Source organism: Marmota flaviventris, chromosome 4 (assembly GCF_047511675.1).
Source record: "Marmota flaviventris isolate mMarFla1 chromosome 4, mMarFla1.hap1, whole genome shotgun sequence".
Taxonomy (NCBI): domain Eukaryota; kingdom Metazoa; phylum Chordata; class Mammalia; order Rodentia; family Sciuridae; genus Marmota; species Marmota flaviventris.
In genome coordinates, this window is record NC_092501.1 from 163,766,531 (window position 1) to 163,792,075 (window position 25,545).

The 25,545-nt window shown below is 45.0% G+C and overlaps 1 protein-coding gene across 1 annotated transcript in view; it reads left to right on the plus strand.

The window, feature by feature from the left end:
- Myo16 (myosin XVI) overlaps positions 1 to 25,545 on the plus strand; it is a 403,324-nt gene that overhangs the window by 125,361 nt on the left and 252,418 nt on the right. Inside the window, exons 7-10 of the mRNA XM_027938777.3 lie at positions 416 to 491; positions 2,788 to 2,941; positions 17,199 to 17,349; positions 23,285 to 23,395. Coding sequence (XP_027794578.3) covers positions 416 to 491; positions 2,788 to 2,941; positions 17,199 to 17,349; positions 23,285 to 23,395 — 492 coding nt within the window. The remainder of the gene's footprint in view (positions 1 to 415; positions 492 to 2,787; positions 2,942 to 17,198; positions 17,350 to 23,284; positions 23,396 to 25,545) is intronic.

The window sequence follows — 25,545 nt, forward strand, 5'->3', positions numbered from 1 at the left end:
GCATTTTTCAATAGATATACAAATCTCTCGTTGAGCTCTTCAGTCTTATAACATGAGATTGAGTTTTCCTAATTGTAGAACGTGACTTTAGATTTATAATGTCCTCGGTGTTGTTATGAACGGACAATACCAATAAGTTGGACTTTGCTGAATGGATAAAACAAAAACAAAGCATCATGTGACATATAATGTCTTGCATAAAATTCTCTAAGAGAAACTTGAACAGTTTAAGGTATCCTCTTCAAGTCCTAAACAATGAAACCCTCATGCAATAAATGTTTTTTTTTTCTTCTGAATACATAAATTGCTGAAATGGTGCAAGTATATGGCATTGTCTGAAAAGGAAGTGGCCTTTACTAATGACTCCCCAGTGTCTGGCAATGTGTTTCCTATTTCAATCATCTTTACGTTTCAGACAAACCTGGTGAAACTTCTTTTGCTACATCAGGCGAACCCAAACCTTGTGAACTGTAACGAAGAGAAGCCCTCAGGTAGGTGCTGAGTGGGGCTGGACCCCTGGGAGTCTCCTGTCTTCCTTTAACCCTGACATTGCTCAGCTCCTTTGCACAGCTAGGGAAGGAGAGCTGGCTGCAGCTGCAGCTCGGTGCGACCTCTGCAGTCCACGCTCAGGCCACAACCTCCTGTGCATCCCGAGGTGATGTCAGGAGGATGTCCAGGAGCATGTGCCTGGTCCCGGTTCCTTTCTTGCATCTCATTACTAGTGCATTGAACTTCAGGTGGTGATTCACTTGTTGCCATTTACTTTAAAATATATTTTACCAGTATTTTATTACTTTCCCATCATACCAACCAAATATGTGCATATTTGTTATGGTATTTTAAAACAATAATAGTATTTTTTCCTGCACATATATTTATGCCACAAGAAATGGAGACTAACACTCTCATGCTAATTTAAAAGTTCAAAATATTGACTTATTATTTTTTAAAATATATATTTTTCATTGTAGATGAACACACAGAATCTTTATTTATTTTTATGTGGTGCTGAGGATCGAATTCAGTGCCTCATGAATGCAAGGCAAGCGCTTTACCACTGGGCTACAGTCCCAGCCCCTTATTTATTTTTAATAAATATTGTTTTGAAGGTTTTTATAATTCTTTTTATCACTACTCTTTTTATATGTTCATATACTTAATTAATGGATGCCACATTAGTTTTGTAGATTTTGGAATTTAACAAAGTAACTACTCATTATTAGTTCCATAATATTAAAAATAGAGGAATTCCAAACACAAAGGGAAAAGTCCTGCATAAGTAACATAATAATACAAAACTGTTAAAGGTAGCAGTTGATCTGAACGAGTACATCGGTATTTTCCCTGTTGCTAGACCTCCTTTAAACTCCTTTACACTAGAGATTTTATATTTGATAACTTATAGGAGCATGTTAACTGTGATAAACCTGCAATTTAAGCCAGGATGAGGGATTTGCTTCATTTCTTATTTAATGGAATTAAGCTTCATTGTTTGATGTTTATTACTTTGTCTTTTCTGCTAAGATAAATAGAAGATCTAACAATAGAATTATAAATGGAGTAGTAGTCTCAAAGTTTACAATCAAGCCAACATTAAAGAAAGTCCACCTTAATCCTGACATTAACTAGAAAAGGGTGCCTAATAACGAATACTGGAAAGGTAAAGAAAGTCGTAGCCTGTCCCCCATCTTTAAAAAGGTGCATTTCCTGGGAGTGGGCACAGCCTCTGTACCTCTAGCTCTGTGAGGAGAGCACCTTGTCTCGTTCCTGCTCAGGGCTTTTCCCAGACAGGGGAAGACGTGACCCTTGGGCAGGTCACAGAGGAGCGTGGAGGACAGAAACTGGATCACGTGATGGCTGAGCAGATGAGTCCTCAGCCGGACTGCATTATATTCTCATCACTTTGCACTTCTGGAACTTGGGGTGACACAGACAGAATGTCAGGGGAGAGCGAGCATCAACAGAGCTCCAGGGTGGGATGGGAACCTGGTCTCCCGACGTGAGGAAGCTGAGCTCCTCCGGCTCTTCCCATGTGTGCTGTTTAATCTGAGGCAAGTAATGGTCAGATTCTGACATCTGTCTCTTCTTATGGCGCCTGAGTTACCTTGACCAGTCCACCAAGCCACGGAGCTCACATTTATAGTTTAGAGAATCACAGGGGCTGAAAAAGCGTGTCTGGCACCTCTAGCTCTTCATTGGTGTTAACGTGAACTTCTCCCCAGGATCTACCAAGTGTCGGTGTCAGTGGTTGCTAAGTATAAATTAAATTGCTGTGTATCTAAATATTCAGATATCACAGCTGGGTGTGATCTGGAAAGAAATGTATTGATTATGTTTCCAATGGAACAAGAAAGATCATGGCGAGGCCAGAGCCACTGTCAGATAACACGGCTGAGTTATTTGAACATCTCCCCATTAGTCCAATTGAGTTGCGTCTAGGAGGTGTTTTTTTAATCAAAACCCAGGCTTGCTGAAGTGTTTCACCGTGTTGGTCCACACTCCCCAACATGCAAGAAGAGGCTTACTAGGATGAAATGGCAGTTCTTCCAAACCTAGCTCGGCCCTGACTTTCTGTTTTATAGTCACCAACCAGTGCAAGTTGTCTTTATGGTGGTTCATTTGTGGTTAAATAGGTCACCCATGTAAGATAGTTTTTGAAAATGTCCCCACTGTAAACACTTGCTCTATTCTACAAGCTCAGCATTCAAGCCTCGTCTGAGGACGGAAAGCGGGGAGGGCTCTGTGCCACCACCCGGCTGTGTCTGACGGTCTCACTGTGTCTCACAGACATCGCCGCCTCTGAGTTGATCGAGGAGATGCTGCTGAAAGCCGAAACTGCCTGGGAAGAGAAAATGAAAGAGCCCTTCTCTGTCCCCGCCTTAGCACAAGAGGAGCCCTACGAGGAGATCGTGCCCGCCCTCCCCGCACTGTCCAGCAAGCTGTAAGTGTCCGCTGCTCCCTGGGAAGTGCGGACTCTCACCGCCACTCTCTAGGGAGCCGCCGCTTCACTGCCGGCCGCAAGTCTGTCTCTCCACTAAAAGTCAGAAATATTGAGATGTTGATCACATAGTTACCAAAAAGTAGTGGTCAGTAGTGGCAGCTGAGCACAATTTGAGAACCTGCTGGCTTTTTCTAAACATCACCGTTTTAGTTATTGGCTCCACTTCAGGAGTCAGGAGACGCACCGGGTTTTAAACACTCTACTAGACTCTAGCTAAACTCACCCTGAGGGTCCCAGGCTGCGCTGACGGCTGACTTTCCCAAAGAGGAAATGAAAACACACAGATGTCCTTTCTTGACATGAAACTGATTGTTCTTGTCTAAAGTATCTCCCAAGATGCTTGGTTGCTTGAAAATGCAAAATGCCAGAATGGAAATTGCTATTGTGTTCAAGGTCTGAAAAGGAGACACAGATAGCCCATGATAACACATTCCAATTAACGTTCAGTTGGTTGAGGGAGAAGTGTTTGTTTAACTCATGAGACAATGATCAAAGTTTCTCTTCCAGAGCTGCCCTTCACTAGCATGGATGTGTGCATATTGTGTGGATATGTCCATACAGGTGTTAGCACGTGACTTTATATTTTATACACACACACTCACACATAGGACATGCCCACAATATACAAATCCCTAGGGACAGAAAGTGGATTAGCAGTTGCTAGGGCAAATAAGGAGTGACTGCTAAGGGATGAGAGATTTCTTTGGGGGATGGTGGAATGTTCTAGAAGTAGATAGTTGCAGTGGTAACACCAATTTGTAAAACTGTAAGAGTGTAAAAAGTGTACACTGACTATACATTTTGAAGACGTGGATTTTATGCTCTGTGAATTGTATCTCAAAAACAGAGGAAATCAGTACACGAAGAAAGAAAAAACATTTCCAGTTGAAATGAAATGTGCTACATTTCAGCAGCAGGGCCTTGAGGGACTACTCTTTTCTCTGAACCTGATTCCTGTCTGGCAGTGAAGATTATGTCTAATTTGAGGACGACAAATAAATATGCCTTCTGGGTTTTCAGCCATCTGAGAAACAGACAATGAAGACGGGCAGAACCCACCTGATCATCAAGTGGGCACACTGGAGAAGGGCTAAACGTGCACCATGCTTGCACCATCACTCAGGGGGTTCACCCACTCAGCCTGTGAGCCAGATCAGGGCTCCCGAGGGAGGTTCCCCGACAAACCTCCAGCAGGGAGGAGGGGCAGCTTGTGCACTGAGCACTCTCTGTGAACAGCAGAGGGACCACAGGCACACTCTTCCCACATTCTTCTTCAGCTCCCCAGGGGTGGAGGGAGGCACAGGATTGACATGACTCAGTCTCCCTTCCTGGAAAGGAAGAGAGCATTTGTGGAGAGTGTCACAAGGCCATCATGATGCCCAGGTGAACCCTGGGGAGACTCTCACTTCAGTGCCTGCCTCCCAGGCGTGCAAAGCACTTTTAATGTAAAACTGCTCTGGGTAAGGACAGGCCAGAGTGCAGCATCCCCTAGTTGATGCTACAGTATGTTTGCCTTGGGTTTAATATTTTAATCCTGTTGTAAAGGAGCTTGGTTTTCATGCCCCCACTGTGAGAGCAGAGATCTTCCGTAAACTGCTGTCTTCAAAGCCCTGTCGAGATTCTCTCATCTCCCCAGGCCCCGGAGCTAGGAAATGATGCACAAGTGTCTGTCTCCCAGCTGTGGACCTCAGGCTCTGACTGCTGCCCGCAGGGTCACTCTCCTGTGTTTTGGGGTGGGGGGGGAGTCAGGGGATGGTGTCACACATGTGTGAGAGGAGAAAAGACAACCTTAAAACTCAGACTCAGGCTGGGCATGCTGGAGCACGCCTGTAGTCCCAGTGGCTTGGGAGGCTGAGACAGAAGAATCGTGAGTTCAAAGCCAACCTCAGCAACTGTGAGTCACTAAGTAACTCAGTAAGTTATTAAATAAAATACAAAATCGGGCTGGGGACGTGGCTCAGTGGTTGAGTGCCCCTGGGTTCAATCCCTGGTAGCAAAACTGCCTTAGGCAGGCCCAGAACAGGGCAGCTGGCCAACCATGGCTGAACCTCTGAAGCTGTGAGCCTGAAATAAACTATCCCTCCTCTAAGTTGTTCTAGTCACAGCAGTGAAAACAAACACACCACACTTCTTACATTCTTGTGTCACCGATATCACTGAGAAAGAGGAATAATTCAAATATTTGCTATGGAAGGATTTTATTCTCCAAATGTAAATATGAAAATTCACACCCAACGTGGTCCCACTCTAAGGATGACATTGCGTGGTAGGCTCCCAAGTTAGGAGATGTTAAAATGAAAACAAGGTTGTTGTAGATAAATATTAATCATTGTGTCTGTAGTATTGTTTTTGGTTTCTGTTTCATTTAAAAAGTAAAACAGACCCAAACAACCAGTCTTCCCAATGCTTTTCACTTTTTAAAAAATTATTGACTGAACAACAGATTAATTAGTTTATAAATAGACTGATCAATCAATGACTTATTTGTTCCACACAATTAAGTAAATGGCCTAAGTACTTTTTTTTTTCTCATTGCATCCCTGATCAAAGCTTGGAAATTTTGAAATACATTACATATTGAAATGTTGCCTGTTTTTCTTTGTAATCTACTGTTATCTTTCTCTAGAATTAGAATCAAAAATTAAACCAAAAAAACCTCAACGATAATTTCGTTTCACTTAACACTATTTGTCCCTGGGTCCCTCCTCTCTCTGCTTCCTTGGCTTCCAGGAGCTGAACAGCACTTCTCCGTGAGAAAATTACAAGTTGATCGTCTTGTTTATAGGTTACGCCTAAGAACTTTTGAAATTCTTTTTATAATTCTTAATTGTGACATTTTACCTCTTTACTTTCATTGTCATTAGAGAACTATAAATAAATACAAAACAGAAGAAAGCACATTTCAAAAACATGACTTGTTTTAGTGCAAAAAATTCAAAAATTTCTATAATGTTCTCTCCAGGTTATGTTTTTGTCTGAGAAGAAACGTGAGTGTTTGAGGACTCTCTCTGTTGCTTATGAAAGACAAAACTTTCTCAGAAGCTGAAAAAATGTGTGTATTGTTGACAATAATAATAATAATATGTATATATATTTATAGTGCTTACTGATTTCGTGTATTTCATTTTACAGTGGTGCTTGATTTGGACAAATTTTTGAAATGTGTTGGGAATTTTCCTTTATGAAAGAAACCAGGAAATATTATTACAGGAAATATAAATATATTTCTCTGAAAAATCTCTCACGTGTCATTTAAAGGCAGGGTTTCCCCCACCCCAGTTATTCACAGTCTGAGGCTCACCCTGGGTCTGAGAAGGGAGCCGACTGTATCTCTCTCTGCCTGCTTCAAGGTCGCTTCTGTTTTCTGCAAACTTTCTTGCCTGCATTGACTTGAACAAAGGCTTTTGTTTGGTGACAACTTCAGTTCCACTGGTTTAAACCAAGTGCATCCTTGAGTACACTGACAATCTGAATTTTAAGTACGCATCCTGGTCTTCCAGCGGCTTGCAGAAACCCCTGGGCTTTAAGAAAGTGCAGGAGAAATATAAATGCAAAGAAGAAGTGGAAAAGCAAGTACAGATTGAAATATGAGTGTTTTCCTCTGTGGTCAGTTGCTCCTTAAATTCATTATTTTGCCCAAGAAAGAACTGTGCATATTCACTGATAGGAGAAGCATAACATTAGAAAGACTTTCACAAACCGTTCCACATGACCTCCTGCAAGAGGGAGTTTTTGACTTCCATTTCCTATGGCCTTAGAGATGGAAGTTTGTCCATGTCTTAATGGGTCTTTGCTTTTTTGAGAAAGTTTGAATTCTTGCTGTTTAAATATGGCCCATGAGTCAGTAGCATTTCTTCACGTAGGAGTTTGGAAGAAATGCTGACGCTCGGCTGCACCCAGCCCTGAGCGCGGATCTGCACTTTGAGTCACGTGCACATTGAGTGTGAAGCTCTGTCTAAACTGGAGGCACATTGTCACTGTATTAAATCGCATCTACTCTTTTATGTGCTCCTTCCTCTGAACCATGGTTGCCCATCCTGTCCTCTGTCCACTGAAACCCAGCTTCCCTTCTTTAGCATTATAAACTTGATGTATTTCTTTTACAACTTCCCAGAATGTTTTGCTTAAATTTTAAGGAAGAATAGAATGGTTTACCCTATAATCTCAGCACACAAGTCAAATGCCTTTCTCACTGTGACTCTTCTTTATTGTTCTGTAAGGCTTTGTGCAGTGAATCATGATTTGGTCATGATAAAAGTATTAGTTCCACCATGTCCCACTGTTGGAAGCAGCTGCCCGTCTTCAGATGTTTAATGAATAGGAAATTCCTGTTATTGGGTTATCTCATATTTCATGTTTTCAAAGATCTCTTCTAGCCAGTTAACATTCTTAAGGTCACTCTGTGTTGCCTGACTTTCAAGTTCATGTCTGAAAATGTGCGGGTTAGATTTAACACCAAAGGTCCTTCCATCTGAAACATCCTGTATCTACACAGTTGGACTCTATTAGGCATCCTTTCTCTTCTTTAAGCTTGCATGACTCTTCCTGAAATCCGTGCTTTCCTCCCCTCTGTTCCTTCTTGACCTCTGACTGGGAGCCTCTCTGTGTTGTCTGTTCTGGCCCTGGAGACCTCCCGGGGTCCCTTTACCATCATCGTTGCTAATGAAGCAGCTGCTGTAGGATGGGCCCTCTGGGGTGCAAAGGGGGAACTCCTCTTCCAGGATTTCTCATGGTCGAGAGGTTTTGATAGGTGCCAACTTGCGTGGCCACCGGAGTGTTTCATGGAAACTGAGAGAATCCATGCAAATTCTGCATGATGCCTAAGCAGAGTAGATTGTTCAGAAACTGGGCGTTCACTTCTAACAACCACACTGTCCACAGCTGCTAGCTTTGCAGTTACGGAAGTGCTTTCCATGGGAAATTTAGTACTAAAAATGGCACCTAAAGTGCTTTTTATCACCATGTCTATTTCGTGTATACCTGTGTGCAGCTTGGAGCTTCAGTAACTTGGCCCATGTCACTCGCATGGGCTCAGTCTTAGCTCTTTAAGGGAGGTGACCATGTTAATTTGCCATTCTGAGCTCCTGATTTGACTTTAAAGAGGAAATGGTGACCTGAGCTTCGATGCTGTTGTCAGCTTTCAGTGTGGAACATGGTGATCCAAGTGGCCTGTGGCTTCCTGCTAGCCGGGGATGATCCTTCAGTGTGATGGCTGAAGAAGACAGGTTAGTCAGAAAGAAGTCTCCCCTCCACGGCAGGCAGTGATGGGCATCCCGGTCCTGTGCAGTACAATGGCTGCCCGTTCACCTGTCAGCCAGAGCGTGTTGAAGTGGAAACACACGGACCATTATTCCCTGTCCTTGAGTTCCCCGTCAGACTCCTTGACCTTGCTCTCCCAAGAGTCTGAGCTCTCCATGGTGTGGGTACCATGGACAGAGACTCTTGAATCTCCAAGTCCTCTTTCAGATCCTGGCTCTGCCATTTCCTGGCTCCATGACCTTGAAGCATTTACTCAACCTTGTTACGAGGTTTTGCTCAAGTACAAATGTGGGCATTGTACAGCTAGGAAACTGACTGGGCTTTGTCCATGGTTATTGGGAAGGAGGCTTTGAATCCAAGGGATTTCCCAAGGATCAGGAGTGTCTTCTTCCCTAGTCCTGTACCTTCGGATCACACCACATTCACATGATGGCGGCTGGCCATGCCAGAAGTGCTACCATGTGTCTGAAAGCTCAGGCCCGTGAGCCAGCCTGCCTGCAGGAAGGGGAAGGAACTGGATGGCTGAAACCCCTGACCAGTAACTGGGCCCATCCTGCCTGTGCCCTGAAGCCCAGCAGAAGCTCAGACATCAGAGCTCACTGGAAATTCCTGACCGATGAGCACTCTAGTGGACCAGAGAGTACATGCCCTGTTGCCCAGGAAGAGGGCACACAAGCTCTGCCTGTGGGACCCCTGTCCTGTCCCTATGTGTCTGCTTGCTTGGTTGGTAGCTTTATGATAAAAGTGGAAATAAAAAGCAAAGCCTCTTTAGGAGTTTAGGAGCCAGTCCAGCAAATCTTCAAACCTGAGGGGCTTGTGGGACTCCCAGGAATTGTAGCTGGTTGGTCAGAAGTGTGGGCCTGAACCCTGCCTACCACCCTGTGGCTGGAGTCTGAAGTGGGACTGTCCTGTTGAGGCCTTGGTCCCTGACCTCAGAGTCTGCGCTGAGGCTGGTGGTCAGTACCTGGATTGTACAGCAGCTCATTTGGGTGTTGACTATGTTAGTAGTGATAACTATCTTACCAGGTTTTTGTGATGACTAGTTAGTTAGTATCTATAAAGCACTTAGACCAGTATGTGACTGAGGAATGACCAGGAAGGAAGGAAAGGGGGGAGGAAGACACACTTCATTCATCTTTCATTGGTGGACCATCAGCAAAGACACCTAAGCTGAGACCAACGTCCATTTGATGGAAGGTTGTAACCTGAAAATGGTGTTCCAAGGAGAAAGTCCACTATCAGCGAGGAACAGCTTTGCCTGGGGGGACGGGGCTGTAGGGCTGCACCAGGGCTCCTGAGTGCCCAGCACTGTGGATGCAGACACGATCCTGCTCTGTGAGGGTAGACCAGGGCTGGGAAGAGGCCAGCGAGCAGGATCAAGGCCACAAATCAGAAGGGGCTGCTGGGTGGGTTGGTTGTAGGTGATTTTGGCTGAGTGGCTGGTGGTGAGGCCCACCTGTGGGACCTGGGAGTGGACAGTGTGAGCTGTACTGCATTGTGCCCTCCTTAACCTAAGGGAAGGCGTCCATCACGCTGGCTTGGACTGCATTTGTGAGGATCCGTGGAGCCACAGTCCTGAGGCAGGCTCAGCTTACATCTGTCAAAGACGGCCAGCTCTGGCTGTGCTAGGGCTCCTCTCTCAGGCCTCTGTTGCCATGTGAAAACTCGTGGTTTTCATAGCCAAAGGGAGGCTGCTCCTCATTCCCATCAAACTCCGTGATTCAGGATGTAGAAGCATCCTATTCACATTTGGTATAAGGAGAATCAGAATCCTGGAATGGAACAGCTTCGAACACAGCTAACAAGGGACAGCTGTGTCTTGAGTTGGGGCTCTGGACTCGGCTCTCGCTCGGCAACCTGAGGTGGGAACTCTGGCTCAGGAAGACAGCCTGGCCGCTCCCCAGCAGAGCAGAGGTCAGTGATGTAGTGGCCGCTGCTCTGCTTACGCTCAACACTGAGCATGAAGCTGGAGGGCCCAGGCTCAAGGGCTCTTGGTTCTGTTGGTTCCAGTGTCTGAGAAATCCACTACCAAAGTGCTGGCAGATTCACCGTCTGTGAGGCCTGTTCCCCACCCACAGGGACTGCCTGTGGTGTCCTCTCATGGTGGAAGGACATAGCAGCACTCTGGAGACCTTTATAAGGGCCTCACTCCTCATTCCTGGGGGCTACACCCTCATGACCCAGTCACCTCTACAGGTCCCACCTCTGGGCACTATTGCTTTAGGGAGTATGTTTCAACATATAAATTTGGGGACATGCAAACTTTCAAACCCCAATAGTCACTACCCTGCTCACCGAAATGCATGCATTGGTCAACTGAGCATAGAGTTGCTACTTAAATGCAGATGCCCAGTTTGATTTGAATTCTCAATAAAAGCCAATCATTTAGGATAAGTAGGTGCCAAAGATCGAATCTCTATTTGGTGAATCTGGCAAATCTAACCAGGTCAGGCTTTTGGAAGAAGTGTCGTTCTCCTGATTAACAGGGAAGGTTTGTCTGTAAGCACTGCTGTTTGTGTCCTTCTCGTCCCTTCCAACCCTATACATAATATGTGGCCTACAGATGCCAAGTGGCCTTCCATTACAGGAAGAGAGCAACTCTTAGCACGACACGGTAGGAAGCATAGAGGAGATGGAAGCCTGGGAGCTCTCCTGTCTGGGTGGTTTGTCTCTGGCTGCTTGTTCTGTGAGAAGGACAGACGTCCATTGGCTTTTGATGCTGTGCTTAGTGGCTGATCCAGGCAGCCCTAAGATGGCTCTGCAGCTCTGTGTCCCTGGGTGCCTTGCTCCCTGCTCCAGAGCTTCAGGACGCTCCTTCAGATGAGCCATGGTAATGGTGCTGACAGTCATGCGCTACACAGAGGACCACCACACACAGTGTCCCCTGAGATCTTATCACTGAGTGACATCACAGTGATGTCACTGTGTGTGAACCGTCTGTGCTGCTCACGGAGATGAAGCCTCCCAGTCACCGGGTTCTCAGAATGCGTCCCATGGACAAGTGCCACACGACCACCTGCCTACACTCTGGCGCTGCAAGGTGCATTAAGCCTCCAAAAGGAGTTTCATGACCCGAGCCAGCCTCTGATCCAGCACCATCAGCTGAGTCCCTCATAACCAGAGGACCTGATCCCCTGAGTTGTGCCTGATCACCCAGCGCGGTCTTCCCACAGCCCCCTCAGCCTCAGTGTGTTCCAACTGTCGGCATACATGCTACCTGGGTAGGTTCTGGGGACTCTTAGGTAAATTACTTACGTGATTTCATTTCACTTTAATGAAGATACTTACTGTACACTTATTTTGGCAATAGCAATTCATATCTGAATGTTGCTCTGTAGGACACAAAGGGCTTTTGCATCCAATGTCACTTAATCTGTGTCAAATTCTTTCATTTGGTAATAGATTCCACAAGACACCCAGCTTGTCTACTAATCAGATACTATGACTACTTTGCTAAAATTCTGCAGGATGTAATCACAAAGTCTTAGTAAAACCATCCACCTTTCCCCTAAAGTTTTTATATAGAAAGGAATCCTACAGTCCAGCTGTGGACAAAGAGAAATGTCACAGAAGACAGAAGACAGAATGATAAATGGGACATGCAAGGAGTCACTTCTAGTGAATGTTATACTTGAAACTTTCAGAGACCCTCTTCATGTACACATAAAACAAGGAGGTAAACATATCCTAGGGATGCTTCCCTTAATTGAGCACTTTTTGCATTCCTTTGTAGATATTTGCCAAGATCTGTTAAGATGCATGTCAGATGTTTTAAAATCCATGCTGACTGCACTCCAGCCAGGTGGCAAGTGGAAAATTTTGTGCTTTAAACACAAGCTAATCTTTCACCATCATGATCTTAAAATTATGATTTTTTTCTTATAAGTAATTTGGGGGTAGACCAAATATAGCAATTAATTAAAATCTCTCCACAAACTGATTTAGCATGAATCTTTGGCTTTCAGTGTTATATTAGCAAAACCCCCCAAAGTCCCCTAGAAATCCTGCAGGTAGCTGTGTGCCCAGCTTAGCACTGAGAGCCATCTGCTCGTTCATGACTTTAGCACCAAGATTATTGCCTCACCTATCTCACATTTGTTTCTATTAGATATTTTTGTTGCTGTCATTGTTGGCCTAGCATGGCTCAATGCAGCCGATTTTCTTTCATCTCTATAGTCTTCTAAATTGCTTTAGTTATAATGGGCAATAATTGTTGCCTTTCTCAGTTTTTCTTTCCTTTTTTTGTTGTTGTTGGTAAGTGGGACAGTTTATTGATTGGAAGAAAAAGAGATGACCTGGCACTGCTGACATTCACAAGTGGCTATTGCACTGTTATTAGCAGACCTCACTTCTTTATACATGGCTGAGATGGTGAAATTCAATCTTAAAATGAAATAAACTATGGAAATATAAAACAACATGGAAGAGACTCACGATGTAACATCGAGCCAGATAGCCAAATACAAAAGAATAACATGGTATGTTGTACAATCTGTGAAGTTCAAAGCCAGGTAAAAGTAATCTGTACTGTTAGAAGTCAGATTGTCTTTGCAGAGCAAGGAGGCACTAGAAATCATGAAGAGTCACATTTTATTTCTTGATCTTAGTAGTGGTCACATAGATAATGTGTTCCACTCATAATGATTCATCAAAGTATATACTTATAATTAGTGAACTTTTCTGCAGATATGTTACTTCCTAATAAAACACGAGAAATCATAACCTACCATTAAAAGCACAATCTTGGACAGTGATCTTATTAGCCATGTAGCTATTATTATTATTTCATCTTTATATATGAACTTGTGCATTACGTATGACAACCTGGTTCTTTGAGTACAGTCCCATTTTCATTTTCAGAAGAAAATCCTAGTTCCTAGAGGCACATTTGCTCTGCCTTTTATGTTTATGGAAATAAGCAGATCTTGACTAAATCCGGTTGTGTTCAGAAGCTGGTCATCTGCTGGAGTATCCTCTTCTGTCGTTTTCCACAGCCAGAGTAAAGAGTAGAGCTTTCTCCTGAATTGCTGTAACTGCCCATGGAAGAGAGCTATTTCGTGCTCTTTCTGTTTATGGAGTCTGCCTCACCAAAAGCCTTCTTTTAGAAAATACACTATTTTAGTCCCTTTTTCCCTCTGCTTCTTGTTGATAAATTTCTATTGCTGATCATTTCTTTTTTATAATCAAAGCAAGACTTGCTTGTTGGAGAAAATTAGCAAAGTGCAGAAAAATATACAGAAGTGTTTTAAAAAAAATCACTCATTGTCCTCAAAGAAAAATTGCACCAGAGAAGTGAGGCCGGGAGGAAACGCTTTCTAGACTATGGCTGTGGGAGTGAGTGGAACCAGCTGGGCTGAAGGACCCTGGGAGCTGCCAGGTGCTGGCTGAGCGGGTGGCAAGCGCTGTAGGACCTGGGGAGGAGGTTGGTCTGTGCTGTGGCTCAGGTGGTTCCTCTTGACCCTTATCAAAATCAGCCTTCCAGCCAGGCCCAGGAGTGAATCGGGAGGCTGAGGTAGGAGGATCTCAAGTTAAAGGCCAGCCTGGGCATCTAAGGGGGGTGGAAATTCAAAGGTCTAGGGACGTAGCTCAGTGGTAGAGAGTTTACCCAGCGTGTGCAAAGTCCTGGGATCAGTCCCGAAGACCATAAAAAAGTTAAAAATAAAAATTCACCCTCCTCCCTCTGCAGAGTCTGGAGAGAGGGTGCATCTCCTTTGTTTTGAGTTCACATTTTAAAGATGGCTCCCAATCCTGGAGGAAGACCTTCCTGCATTGTAAAGCCGGCAGGAGGTGGAGTTAAACATCTGGAAAAGGCAGAGAATTCACAGTGGTGAGTTCCTAAGGCCAGCACTCTAGGAAAAGGGAGGGCAGGGTCTGGGGCTAGGACTAGCCAGTCTCAAGTTCAGTAACAGGAAGGGGGAATGTCAAAGCCTTGGTCATGGCTCCCTTATGGTGAAATTGCTATTAACTGCACATTTCTTCTTGTCCTTTCTATGTTCCGAATCTTTTTTTTCCACTTGCCCTATCAATATGATCACATTTTATTTTAAAAGTAATCTATCACAAATATTTTCCCATGGTTGATGAACATAGATACTAAGCACTAAGAGTGTAGATGTCTTTTTACAGTTGTTAGCAATAGGTCCCAAGTCATATTACCTGTGGTATAACGGAATAAGTAAATGGTTGATGTTAAAAAGGTGAAACATTATTGTCCGATCACAGACTGGGGGGCTCCATCGAAGCTTGTTCAGTATCTGCGTTTTGCAAAGGTGAGGCTGTGACTTAGGTTTGAAGCCTTGGAGGATCAGGTGACCACAGGCAAATTCTGACTTCAGATGAGGTCGTGGGAATCCTAGACCAGGCCTCATTCCAAGTGAAATTCTCAGGGAATCGACTATCAATACTGCGATGAGATTTGAGACATAAGAGTCACTGAGCTATTTCACTAGACTCATTATTTCTTCCTTTTAGACATCCTTCACAATTTAAATATTTCATAATCTATTTTCCTAGTTTCTACTTCAACTAATACAACTACTGCTTTGTTAATCACTTTATACTCAAATCTTGGGATATGTAAAACCTCTCAATTTTTTTTTTTTAAATTTCCCAACAAATCAGAAAGAAAGAGGTGATTGATATGTGAGAGAAGTAGGTGAAGAAGGTCCTTTTCTGGGAGGGAGAGTGGGCTGTAATAGGCCCTGTTACCTGGGGCGCTGAATGTAGACCTGCGGGGTTCACCTGGCTTTTCCAGTGCCCACTGCGTCTCCAGAGCAGCTTCTCCTCTTTACCCATCTGTACAGCAAGCCTAGAGCGGTACACACGCACAGTGTTGTTTCCAAAAACGAAAATTATTCACTCACTCGGGGTGTTTATAGCAGGGACTGTCCAGTGTTAAGTGCCAGAAAACTAGAGAGATGCTAAAACACCCTGTAAATGAGCCTTCACATAATAGAGAATACAGGGAAATGACAATGACTGTGTTAAAAGATTGTCAAAGAGGCATAGGACCTCCCCTCGGGACTCTAGGAAGGATGAATGGAAGCCACAGCAGACAGGTCTGAAGTGATCGGTTGCTTATTATTTGATGGTATTAAACAGATCCATATATAAATCGTATAAGTGTTATAAGCATTCCCTTTTTGTGGGATTCTTTTCAATTAGAGATTGTTTTTGTCAGTGAATCTGTTTAGAGGGGATTTAGAACACCAAAAGCACAGGTAACAAAAGAAAAACCAACCATCAGGGCTACCTCACACTAACAGGCTTTGACAGAGCAAAGGATCCAGCCAGCAAAGTTGACAGCCAGCCATACAGAACTGCAGAAAAGAGTTGTAAACCGTGTACATGCTAAAGGTGAATACCCAGCATAGATAAGGAGTTTACACAACTCATTAGCAAAAACATTGAGGATAAAATTCCTTGGTTACAAAAAGGGTGAATGCCCTGAATAGACATTTTTCCGGAGCAGACATGCCAGTGTCCCATAGCTCTGTGGAAGAGCATCACCAACCATCAACACCACGGCCTGATACCCTGCCTGCGAGGGTGGCTGTTGTGGGGAGACAAGAGGCAACAAGGGCTGGTGAGGGGGGAGCAAGGAGAGTGTGGCACTGTTCCTGGGGATGTAGTTGTGCACAGAAAACAGCACTGTCTGCCAGTTCTGGATAGACATCCAGGAGAAAGGAAGCCAGGATCTCAAAGAGATGTCTGCACTCCATGTTCATTTCAGCCTCATCCACGATGGCCGGCATGTAGAGATGCGTCCGTGTCTGTGCTGGGTGATGATAAAGACGTTCAGGCGCATGTGCGCAAGGGCGTGTAATTGAGCTATTGAGACAAATCCCCTGGGTCACAGTCACATGGAGGACCTGGAAGACGGGATGGTAAGAGACACGGGCTAGGCACAGGAAGACTAATGCAGCCTGATCTCACTGACGTGGGACGTCTGAAGACGTCTACGCTCAGAGCAGAGAATGGTGATTGCCAGCGCTGCGGGCGATGCTAGCCGAAGGGCACTGACTTTCAGCTCCAGGTGAACAAGTTCTGGGACCTCATGTACAACATGGGTGGTGACGGACGTTCAATTAGCATGATTGTGGTGATCACTGCACGGTGTATATTGAATCACCGCATTGCACACCCTAAACACATTCTGTATCTAACAGTGACAATATTTTAAAATTAAAAGAATTCAAATGAAAACCACAGTGAGAAGCCACTAACATATCTAAGGATAATTGATTCCCAAGGGCACAAAGAAGGGACGAAACAACTTGTGTATATTGCTGGTTATTTTAACTGCACAGCTGTGTATGTTTCTACTGTCATTCAGCTGTAGACCTGCAAGGGTCAGTGTACTGTGTGTAACTTAGGCCTCAATAACCTTGTAGTTGAAAAGAGAAAATCACATCAGGCTTCAGTTTGAATCTAACCACTCCTGTAGACCATATGCAATAATTATGTTTACCTAGGTTGACTTGATTAAATATGCTTGCATTTCTGTTTTGTATTAGTTTTTTTGCTCAAAATATTGCCATGATTCTACTTTTTAAATCATAAACTGAATTATGTTTCAATTAATCACAAGATTAGGCCTTTCTTCTCTTGTTTGCAATCCATTTTCACATTTAAGGATGTTATGCCTTTCAAAATTTTAAATTGCTTATTGATTTTTCGATTACAATTAAATATATATCTGTAAACATTTTCTTTTAGAGTTAAAATTAATGTTTTTTTCTTTTAGAGATCAAATTGAATGGAATTCGAAAATAATAGAAAACTTGACAGGTGTCCCATTGTTATTTTCCCCTACAGCTTATAGAAACTGTTTCTTCTTTGAGTGAAACCACATTCGATAGTCCAGCTCTCCTGTAGTTTTTGATTGATGAGACAACGTTAGAAGAAAACTAATTGTGGTATCGATTGCTTCCTGCAGTGGTCCCATGGTGCTTCCAATTGCCAAGCAAGACAGTTTGTTGGAAAAAGACATCATGTTCAGAGATGCAACAAAGAGTGTGTGTGTCCAGCAGCCTCAGGATGGGACCCCTGAAAGCAGCCTGGTGAACGGCCCCAGCAAGCCCGAGCAGGTACTCACAGCGTCTCCACAGCCTTCCTCGGGAGGCGTGCTATAAGTCCAAATGACTCAAAAGCAAGGATCTGCTAGTCCCCATTCGGAGAAAAATGAATGGGTGCATAAGTCAATATTTTGATTGCAATTCCCACAGGTAAGTAGGGCTTTGTACTCCTGATTGACAAGCACAATTGCTGCTGTGTTTGTATTGGCAGTTGGTTTTTGACCGTCTTTACCACCTGTGGTAAATGGAAACTCAGCCAGGGTCCCTTCTTGCGGATTTCCAGTTGAGTGCTTGCTCGTTGTTTTGAAGATTACATAGTCTGCATTTTTCTGTTTCCTGAAGTTATCCAAATATACACAAGAAGAGGAGGAGCAAAGAGTCATTAAGAGCCATTTATCTTTAGAAGTAAACATGTGTGTGTGTGTGTGTGTATGTGTGTACGTGTACGTGCACACACAATTCCCAAGCTATGGGAGGCACTTGGAAGTTGGGAGGGATCACAGAAATTAATGTATTTCTTTCTTAATTGCCATAGAAATAAATGATTTTTATATGTTTAGCATTTTTTAAATGGCAGAGTGATTTACATTTTTAAAAACCATTTTGTTTCAGTGCATCTAATTCTGAATATATTATTTTAGCCAGGTTTTCTAAACACCCTCTTCTCAGGATTCCATGTAATTCAGAAAGCTTTAGATAAATCAAACTGAAGCTTTTTGGTTTTTTAATTTTTATTGGTATTGTTTTGAAATATTTTCTTAATTGGTTATAGAAATGTGTGATTAATTTGATTTCCTACTGTTGAGGTTTTCTGACATTCAAGAAATTTTCTAACACAATTACAACCAATGCATGATTTGTAGTCAATGTTTTTGTGAGAATTTATAATGCTTCTGTTAATTTGTCTTTAAGCTATTAATTACATGTTGAGTTCAGCAGTAATACAATGGCAATTATTTATTAATTAAAGAAGTGCCCAGTAAGTCAACTCTTTTGTCAAGGTCCTGCAATTTCCCCCTGTGGATTCAGAACAGTTTATGACTAGCAATTCAGTTGCATTTAGGTGGAAATTTAACATGCTATTTTTAAAAGACAGAAAATGCTTCTTAAAAATGAGCAGGCCTCCATGATCCAGAGGCTCGCAGTGGCCCTTCCTGCTTAACATCAGCCCCTGTCCTTGTCCTGTGTCCTGGCACCTGTCATGTTCTGCTTGGTTGTTACCTGGGCGGGAACAGTGGTTGCTTAGTCTCCTGCGCTGTGGCACCTCTCTCAGACCCGTGTCTCCCCACACACGTCACACCCACGGACCTTCTTGGCCACCGGGGTCTGGGTGGCTCTCTGCAGGTGAAGGCAGCGCATTTTCAGGATGATGCACTCCAGTGTCGTGAGAGGGTGTTAGCAAGGCCTTCCAAAGCAACCAAGCCTGATTAACATTTTTTAGAGAGGTCCATAATGTAGAGAAGTTTTTAAAATTAAAACAGAACCACTTAGCATCTCTCCTTCCAGATTTTTGTAAAATATAGGTCTCATCACAAATGGTAACTATGTTAATGAATCTTCAGGGCTTGATTTAACCTTTCTTTTAATTTCTGAGAACAAATGAGATTAACGTTAGCTTTTATATTATCTCCAAGAAAACAGAATTTTTCTCTTGCTGTTCAAAAACATCCCAGACAGTTTGGTCCTCCCCAGTCAGCGTGGATTGACTGCGCGTGACACAGTGGTGTCTTCTCTCCTCCGCCATCCGCTGACCTCACGTAATGCCTCTGCACATCCCCCAGGCTTCATTCCTTCAAAGTAAATTGAGATCATTGTCCAGAATTCTGATACACAGCAACACTCTACATTGACTGACACTCTCCCTTAAAAATACTTCTACCCACTGTTTGAGTCCCCAAAATATTTCTGGACACAGTTTATTACCCACTTTTGATATTTTTGCTCAAATTTCAAACTGAGTTTTAAATGGATCAAACTTAAGAGAGTGAAGCAAATTACCCAGAACCACGGGCATCTTTGACCTCGTAGCTGGGGCTCTTTTGGGTTCACTGCAGCAAGCTCTGGCTCAGCTCCCACAGCCCAGGTGACTGGGGACACCTCTGAAAATGGCAGGGAACGTCTGCATTCCACGCTGCGCCTGGGGTAGCTGGGTTTGGAGGTCTGGCCTGAGCTTTCTTCCTGTCATCCGTAGACACACAGCGGGCAAGCTCTCCAGCGGTAGCCGCCCAGCAGTCGGGAGCAGTCAGTGAAAAGGCCCACAAGCCCACCACTTAGCAGTGGGCAGTAGGAGGGCTTGTTCCGGCCGTCGGTCACGGTGGCAGGGAAGCTTTGGGACGCGTAGTAAAGTGTTTCTCGTGTTTCATGCTGTCCTGTGAGGACACCAGCCACCTCCTCTTCCGACACTCTTTCCATTCTGGATTGTTGGCTCCCCTGAACCTGAACCCTTGTCCTTATCCCACACGTCAGACCATCTGTCTTGCCTGTGGATGTCTGGTCCCCGGACGTAGACTTCTTGTCTCCCAGAGAGAAAAATCACAAAGAACCAAACAGAACGGTGGACCCCAGGTACCAAGAGCTGCCTTGAAATGGTGGCGGCCAGGGGCCTGCAGACCCAGAGCCCCTCCCGCACTCCGGCTCATGCTGCTTCTGAGCGTGTCTCCTGAGCTCTTCTGGATCTTCTGTTCTGGATTACGTTTGTAGCAAATGCCACAGTGGCCAGTCCCAGAGGGGACGGGCAGCCTTGCCTTGGTCTGTTCCTCTGACGCGGGCTCCTGTGTTCCTGACCTCCCGTGGACGTGGGTGGTATGCGTAATTCAGCCCACGGCTTTTCTTCTACTTCAGCTTTTCCCTGCCTTGACATGAGCTGTCACCGTGCCTGTGATGTGGCTGCATAAAGAAGCCACATCACGGATGTTCCTGATTCCAGTTGGTCATCAGTGTTTCCTTCCGTGTTATTTTGGAATCTGGATGAGCGTGGGGTCCATCCCTGATCCACTCAGCATCCTGACTGTCACAGGCCAGGGAGTGTCCATGTCTTGGCCCCAGCCCAGTGCTTTCAGCCCCTGGCAGCAGCTGGACTGGAGGTGGCAGTCTGGGAATGCCAGGGAGACGCCCCTGGGACAAACGCCAGCCTCCGTCACACTGCATGTTTTTCTACATGTGCAGGAAGAAACTGGCATCGAGATGGCTAGGGTGGTGGTCAATAGAGGAATTTTATTAGTCTAGTAATTATGCTTTCAGAGAATCATGTTGCTCATCTTTCTCCTTTGATGATTGCTCTTGGAGTTACATCTGCACTCTCACTTGTTGCAGATTTTGCTACATTTTTGTGTTGTTCCAAGACATTGGATCATGGCAGGTGTGATGGCTCACGCCTATAATCTCAGTAACCCAGGAAGCTGAGGCAGGAAGATTGCCAGGTTTGGGGCCAGCCTCAGCAACTTAGCAAGACCCTGTCTAAAAGTAAATAAAAAGAGCTGGGGTGTGGCTCAATGGTTACGCACCTCAGATTCAGTCACCGTATCAAAAACAAAACAAAACAGATATTGAATGGTATCATCGATTCATATCACACATGCACGGCTCATGTGTCTGTTAATTTTGTGTTTATACACACCGTACATTTGTAGTTTAGAGGACATTGATGACTGTGCATAAGATTTTGTTATTCAAGAGAATCTTGCAAAGACGTTAGAAAGAAAAGGTATTTATATCTACCCCTAAATCGATGATAAAAGATCCCTGAGGGCGTCTCTCTGTGTAGATGTTTCCCTTCCATGAAGTGCATGTGAATCCATTTGTCTTGTTTCCCAGAGTCCTCGGGACACGAGGGCAGACATTCCAGTCTGTGGTCCTAGACTACAGTGAAGTCATCCGTTAGTAAAGCACACTTCATTCTTGTTCCGTTGATCCTGGTGGGAGCTCGGCTTGGTGGCCCACAGCTGTGCCTGGTGGCTCTCCTTGCCTGATAGGTCCGGTCCACCTCTCCTCTTCTTCCTCCCCTTTTCTCTCTTTTGTGTGCTAAATCCCAATGCCTGGCTAAGAGTAGACGAGCAAGAAAAGCTCAGGGAAATTCTGGGTGTGTTCCCTGTTTACATCGTCTGCCGCAGTGTCTTCACCCTTACTCGGCAGTTCCTTTCCAGCTTCTGCCTCTCACCAGCTGTGTGGCCCTAGGAAAATCGTCACCATCTCTGGGCCTCATTGGTTCAGAATGGTGCAACACTGCAGTTGGTGAAGGCTACCACAGTGAAAGCCAAACTTTAAAAAGTTACTGTTCAGCAAAGAAATTTTTCTCAAAAGTAGTATGAGAAAGAGCCACATTTTTAAAACAGAGAATTGCTGAGGGTCTTGTTGAGGGCAGTGTGGTGAGTGACAGAATTCTTTGCTTGGACAGGCTTCACTCGGGCCTTAGAGCTTCCCGTAGGCCCACCCGCACCTCCTTGTAAATCCAGTTACAACAAAAGCACCCTGTCAGGTCACTTCCACCAGAGGCCCTGCAGTTAACCTGCGGTCACCCTCCCTAGCTGATGGGGCCCGATGGCCCTGGTCCCAGGGTAGGAGTTCTGTTAGGGCAGTTGACAGGACCCCTCCCCTCCAGTGACTTGCCACCCAGCTTCTCCCAGCTGTGACCGCCCTTGTCCATGTGTGTTCAGAGGCTCTCATCCAAGGGCCCTGCAGGGGTCCCTGTCCCACCTCCAAGCCCCAGCACCGTCTTCTGTACCGTGCTCCAGCAAACGTCCCCGAATAAGTCCCTCTTCAGTGAGAGAGAGACCTGGGGTTCTCCACACATGGCCGTGAGGTCGCGCCTCCCCGAGCCTGCGAGGCCCAGGACAGCACTGTGTTTGTGCTCTAATAGGTCAGGGACAGCCTGGGAAATGATGGGTGGACTTTAGGGACTCGCGGCAAGATTCCATCCTGTGACAGTTACCTAATATCTGAAAACCAGCCTAATGTTTAGCTTTTAAAATGTGTAATATTTTTCACTTTATAAACATTTAGCTAAGATGATAAAACACCCACTGTTTATGTTTAAATCATTTAGCAATGGCACACAAAATTAATAATGCAATATCTAATTCCAAATATAAAATGCAACACAAATATGGAATGCAAACCTGAACACGCATAAAACAAACATGCTGTTATCAAAATTTGACTGTGGGCATCGTTGTCCTCACAGGGACATGGATAGGAATATTCTGTGTTCTTTACTGTCCTTGTGTGACATAAGAAAACCAGTGCTGCGATATTATGTCCAGGGTCTACTTTTCAGAGGATATTTCATAAAATTAATCATTACACATTTCCAAGCTAGATATTCATGTAGTTAAAGAATCCAAATTAGACATCTATCTGTCTTTTTATTTAAAATATTGTTCAGTTTCTAAACTCTGCCTCCCAATGTTGGGAGGAACAAGAAGACTCTGTTTTCCTCGTGGTGGTCACCCCACCCTCACAGCTTCTTAAGAGTATTGTAAACAGCATAAACGTCACACAGACCCGGAACCTGCTTTGGACATCTGGCCCCTCCTAACGATGCAGAAACTAAGCTCCATGAATGGTGGCAACAGGAGAAGAGCTGGGACGCCGCGGTTCGGTACCCAGTGCCAGCTCTCTGTCCTGCAGAGGACTTCAGCTGCCTGGACTGTAGTGGGGGAGGGGGCTGACATGTTGAAGTGATCTTGATGGACACCATGACTGAGTGACAGGTGTCCTGCGGGGGTGTGCGCGTGCGCACTGTGGGAGTGGAGCACGGGTTCTTGTCTCATTACACTCCCCTGTGGCTCTGAATTTTTTTCATTTTTATTGATCCATGTCGTCTTTTCATAACAGTTTCACACTCAAGTGGTCCTCACACTTTTGACATGAGGTCGCAGACGAAACCTCCAACCGCGGCGACAGCCGATTGGAAAGCTGTGAGAATTGACCACACTTGTCTGTTCCTTAGGTCAAGCTAATGCCTCCGGCTCCCAACGATGACCTGGCGACGCTGAGTGAGCTCAATGATGGCAGCCTGCTGTACGAGATTCAGAAGCGCTTTGGGAACAACCAGATATACGTGAGTGCCCTCGGGGTGACCTTCTGCTCCGCCTCAGCCCCCCCAACCTTCAACCTGCAGACCCTGCAAGCACCAGACTCCTGGTAGCTTCTGCTCCTGGTGGAGCTATGTCCAGTGTCCTAGAGTTCAGGTTCATTCTGGTTCGTTTATATGGGGCAAGTGCTGCCGGGTTCCAAGTTTCAGAGCTAGGTGTAGATGCGAGTGTAGACTGAGCAAGATGTGAGTACTCACCACGGTTGAACTTTCCTGCTGTCACCATGGCTATGAAGGTCTTGCTGGACCCAGCAGGATCGGCAAATCACTTGTAAGAATGCTGTGCCTCCGCTCCTTTGCTCTACCCTGCCTGGCCTGGGAGAGACGCTGGGACAACTCATTGACTATGCATGAGGGCTGCTCGTTTGCATGGGAAGAGAAACTGTTGTTGTTGTAAATCATCAGGAAGCTCCTCTGTGTGTAAAGTAGATAATTCATACACGCATTTCTGATAACAGGATATGAAAATATTACCAGAAGACAAACAGTACAGAGAGTTGATTTGCAGTGGCCCTACCTTGTTAGAATGTCCCTTCTTCCAATGCCGAGGACAATGTAGGCACCTCGTCATCTGAAAGCCCGAGGAGGCTGAGGCTGTCCCCCTCCCTCCTTTGCCCCCACTCCCTTTGATTGTTATTTTCTGCACAGAGCAGAGAGCAATTCAATCAGAACGTCTGCAGAGAAATCTGATGATGCACATACCTGTTATCCTTTCTTGATAATACCCATTTTTCCTAATCTACTGGGAAATTGATTAAGTAATTTCCATGTAAATGTGAAGTATGAGATTTCTTTACAAGTCATAAATTGTTAGATACTGATTAGTCTATGAAAATGCAATACAGCATCTTGACGCTTGGATAAATTGCCTGCCACCGTAAATACACTTAAAATTAAATACTTCTATCAAAATTAATGAAAGTGAGTCATTGGCATTAAGTGGTGAAAGCTGATTGCTTTGGTCTGTTACCACCCTGGTACTTTTGTAAAGTGTGCGTGGTTTGCATCCCCGATATCATATTTATTCTTCTTTTTAGGCTTTTTACTCTTAATTATAGTGCTGCCTTCCTACAATGCAGAAAGACTCTTGATGTTGGTGTTCCTCTCCCCAGGCTCCCAGTGACTTGGGTCCTAGCTCTCCACTTACGCCCAGCTATCCTCTGTGGCCCACCCTGGAGCCACCAGCCCCTCTCCAAGGCCGGCCCTGCCTTCCCCTGGGGGCTTCGTTCCTCTCAGTCTGCTCTCACAGTGAACTGAAGTCACTTTCACCCACAAGGCCCTCTGAAAGCCTCTGTCTGGACTGTTGCCTGTGGCTCTTACGTTTCTCCTGGAGGCAGACCACTGTCCGTGTCCCCAGGCTAGAACCTCAGCTACAGGACTGCATGCCCTGCACCCACCTGGGTCCTGAGCAAAGCACTGAGGACTTCCTTTCCCATCCCTCAAGGGCCTGATGTCGCTTCCCTGCCTGTTCTGGGGCTTCCCTGAGACTCTTCTCTTTCCCCAACATTATCTTTCTTTCCCATGAAAGACGGGGGGCGGGGGGGGGAGCCTCCACTCAGGTGTTCTCTAGTGAACCTCCCTGAGCGTGCAGGCTGTCAGGGGTCAGGGTGGACTGTCACTAGCACAGCATCTCTGTTGGTGGCTGTGCTCCCTGTTGGTGCCTGGTTGACAGCTGGCTCCAGTGTTGGGTGCTGGGCACACACTGGGTGTGGAACCACACTGGTCATGCTCTTAGGAGGCCTGTCCAGTGTTTTTCAACCCAGCAACAGACTCTTCCTGCCGGCTTATCCCAGTCCTGGCTCTAACATGTCTTCAGGATAAATCTTGCTCTGCTCAGTTTCTCTCTCTCTCTCTCTCTCTCTCTCTCTCTCTCATCAGAATTAACATCGCCTGGGTTTCTCAAATTCATGTAAGATCTAAACTTGACACGGTGTGAGGCCTGGCTTTCCTGTCCCCTTACCTGAAATATTGAAGAGCTAAGCCACCTAGGATCAATGTCGTAAAGGGACTGCTCTGAGTTATGGTGTCTGATTCACATCTAATGGGTCGACGTGCAATTTAAACATTATAGGTTTAATAAGTTATTTTTAAGCATCTTTTGTGGACTGCTAGTCATG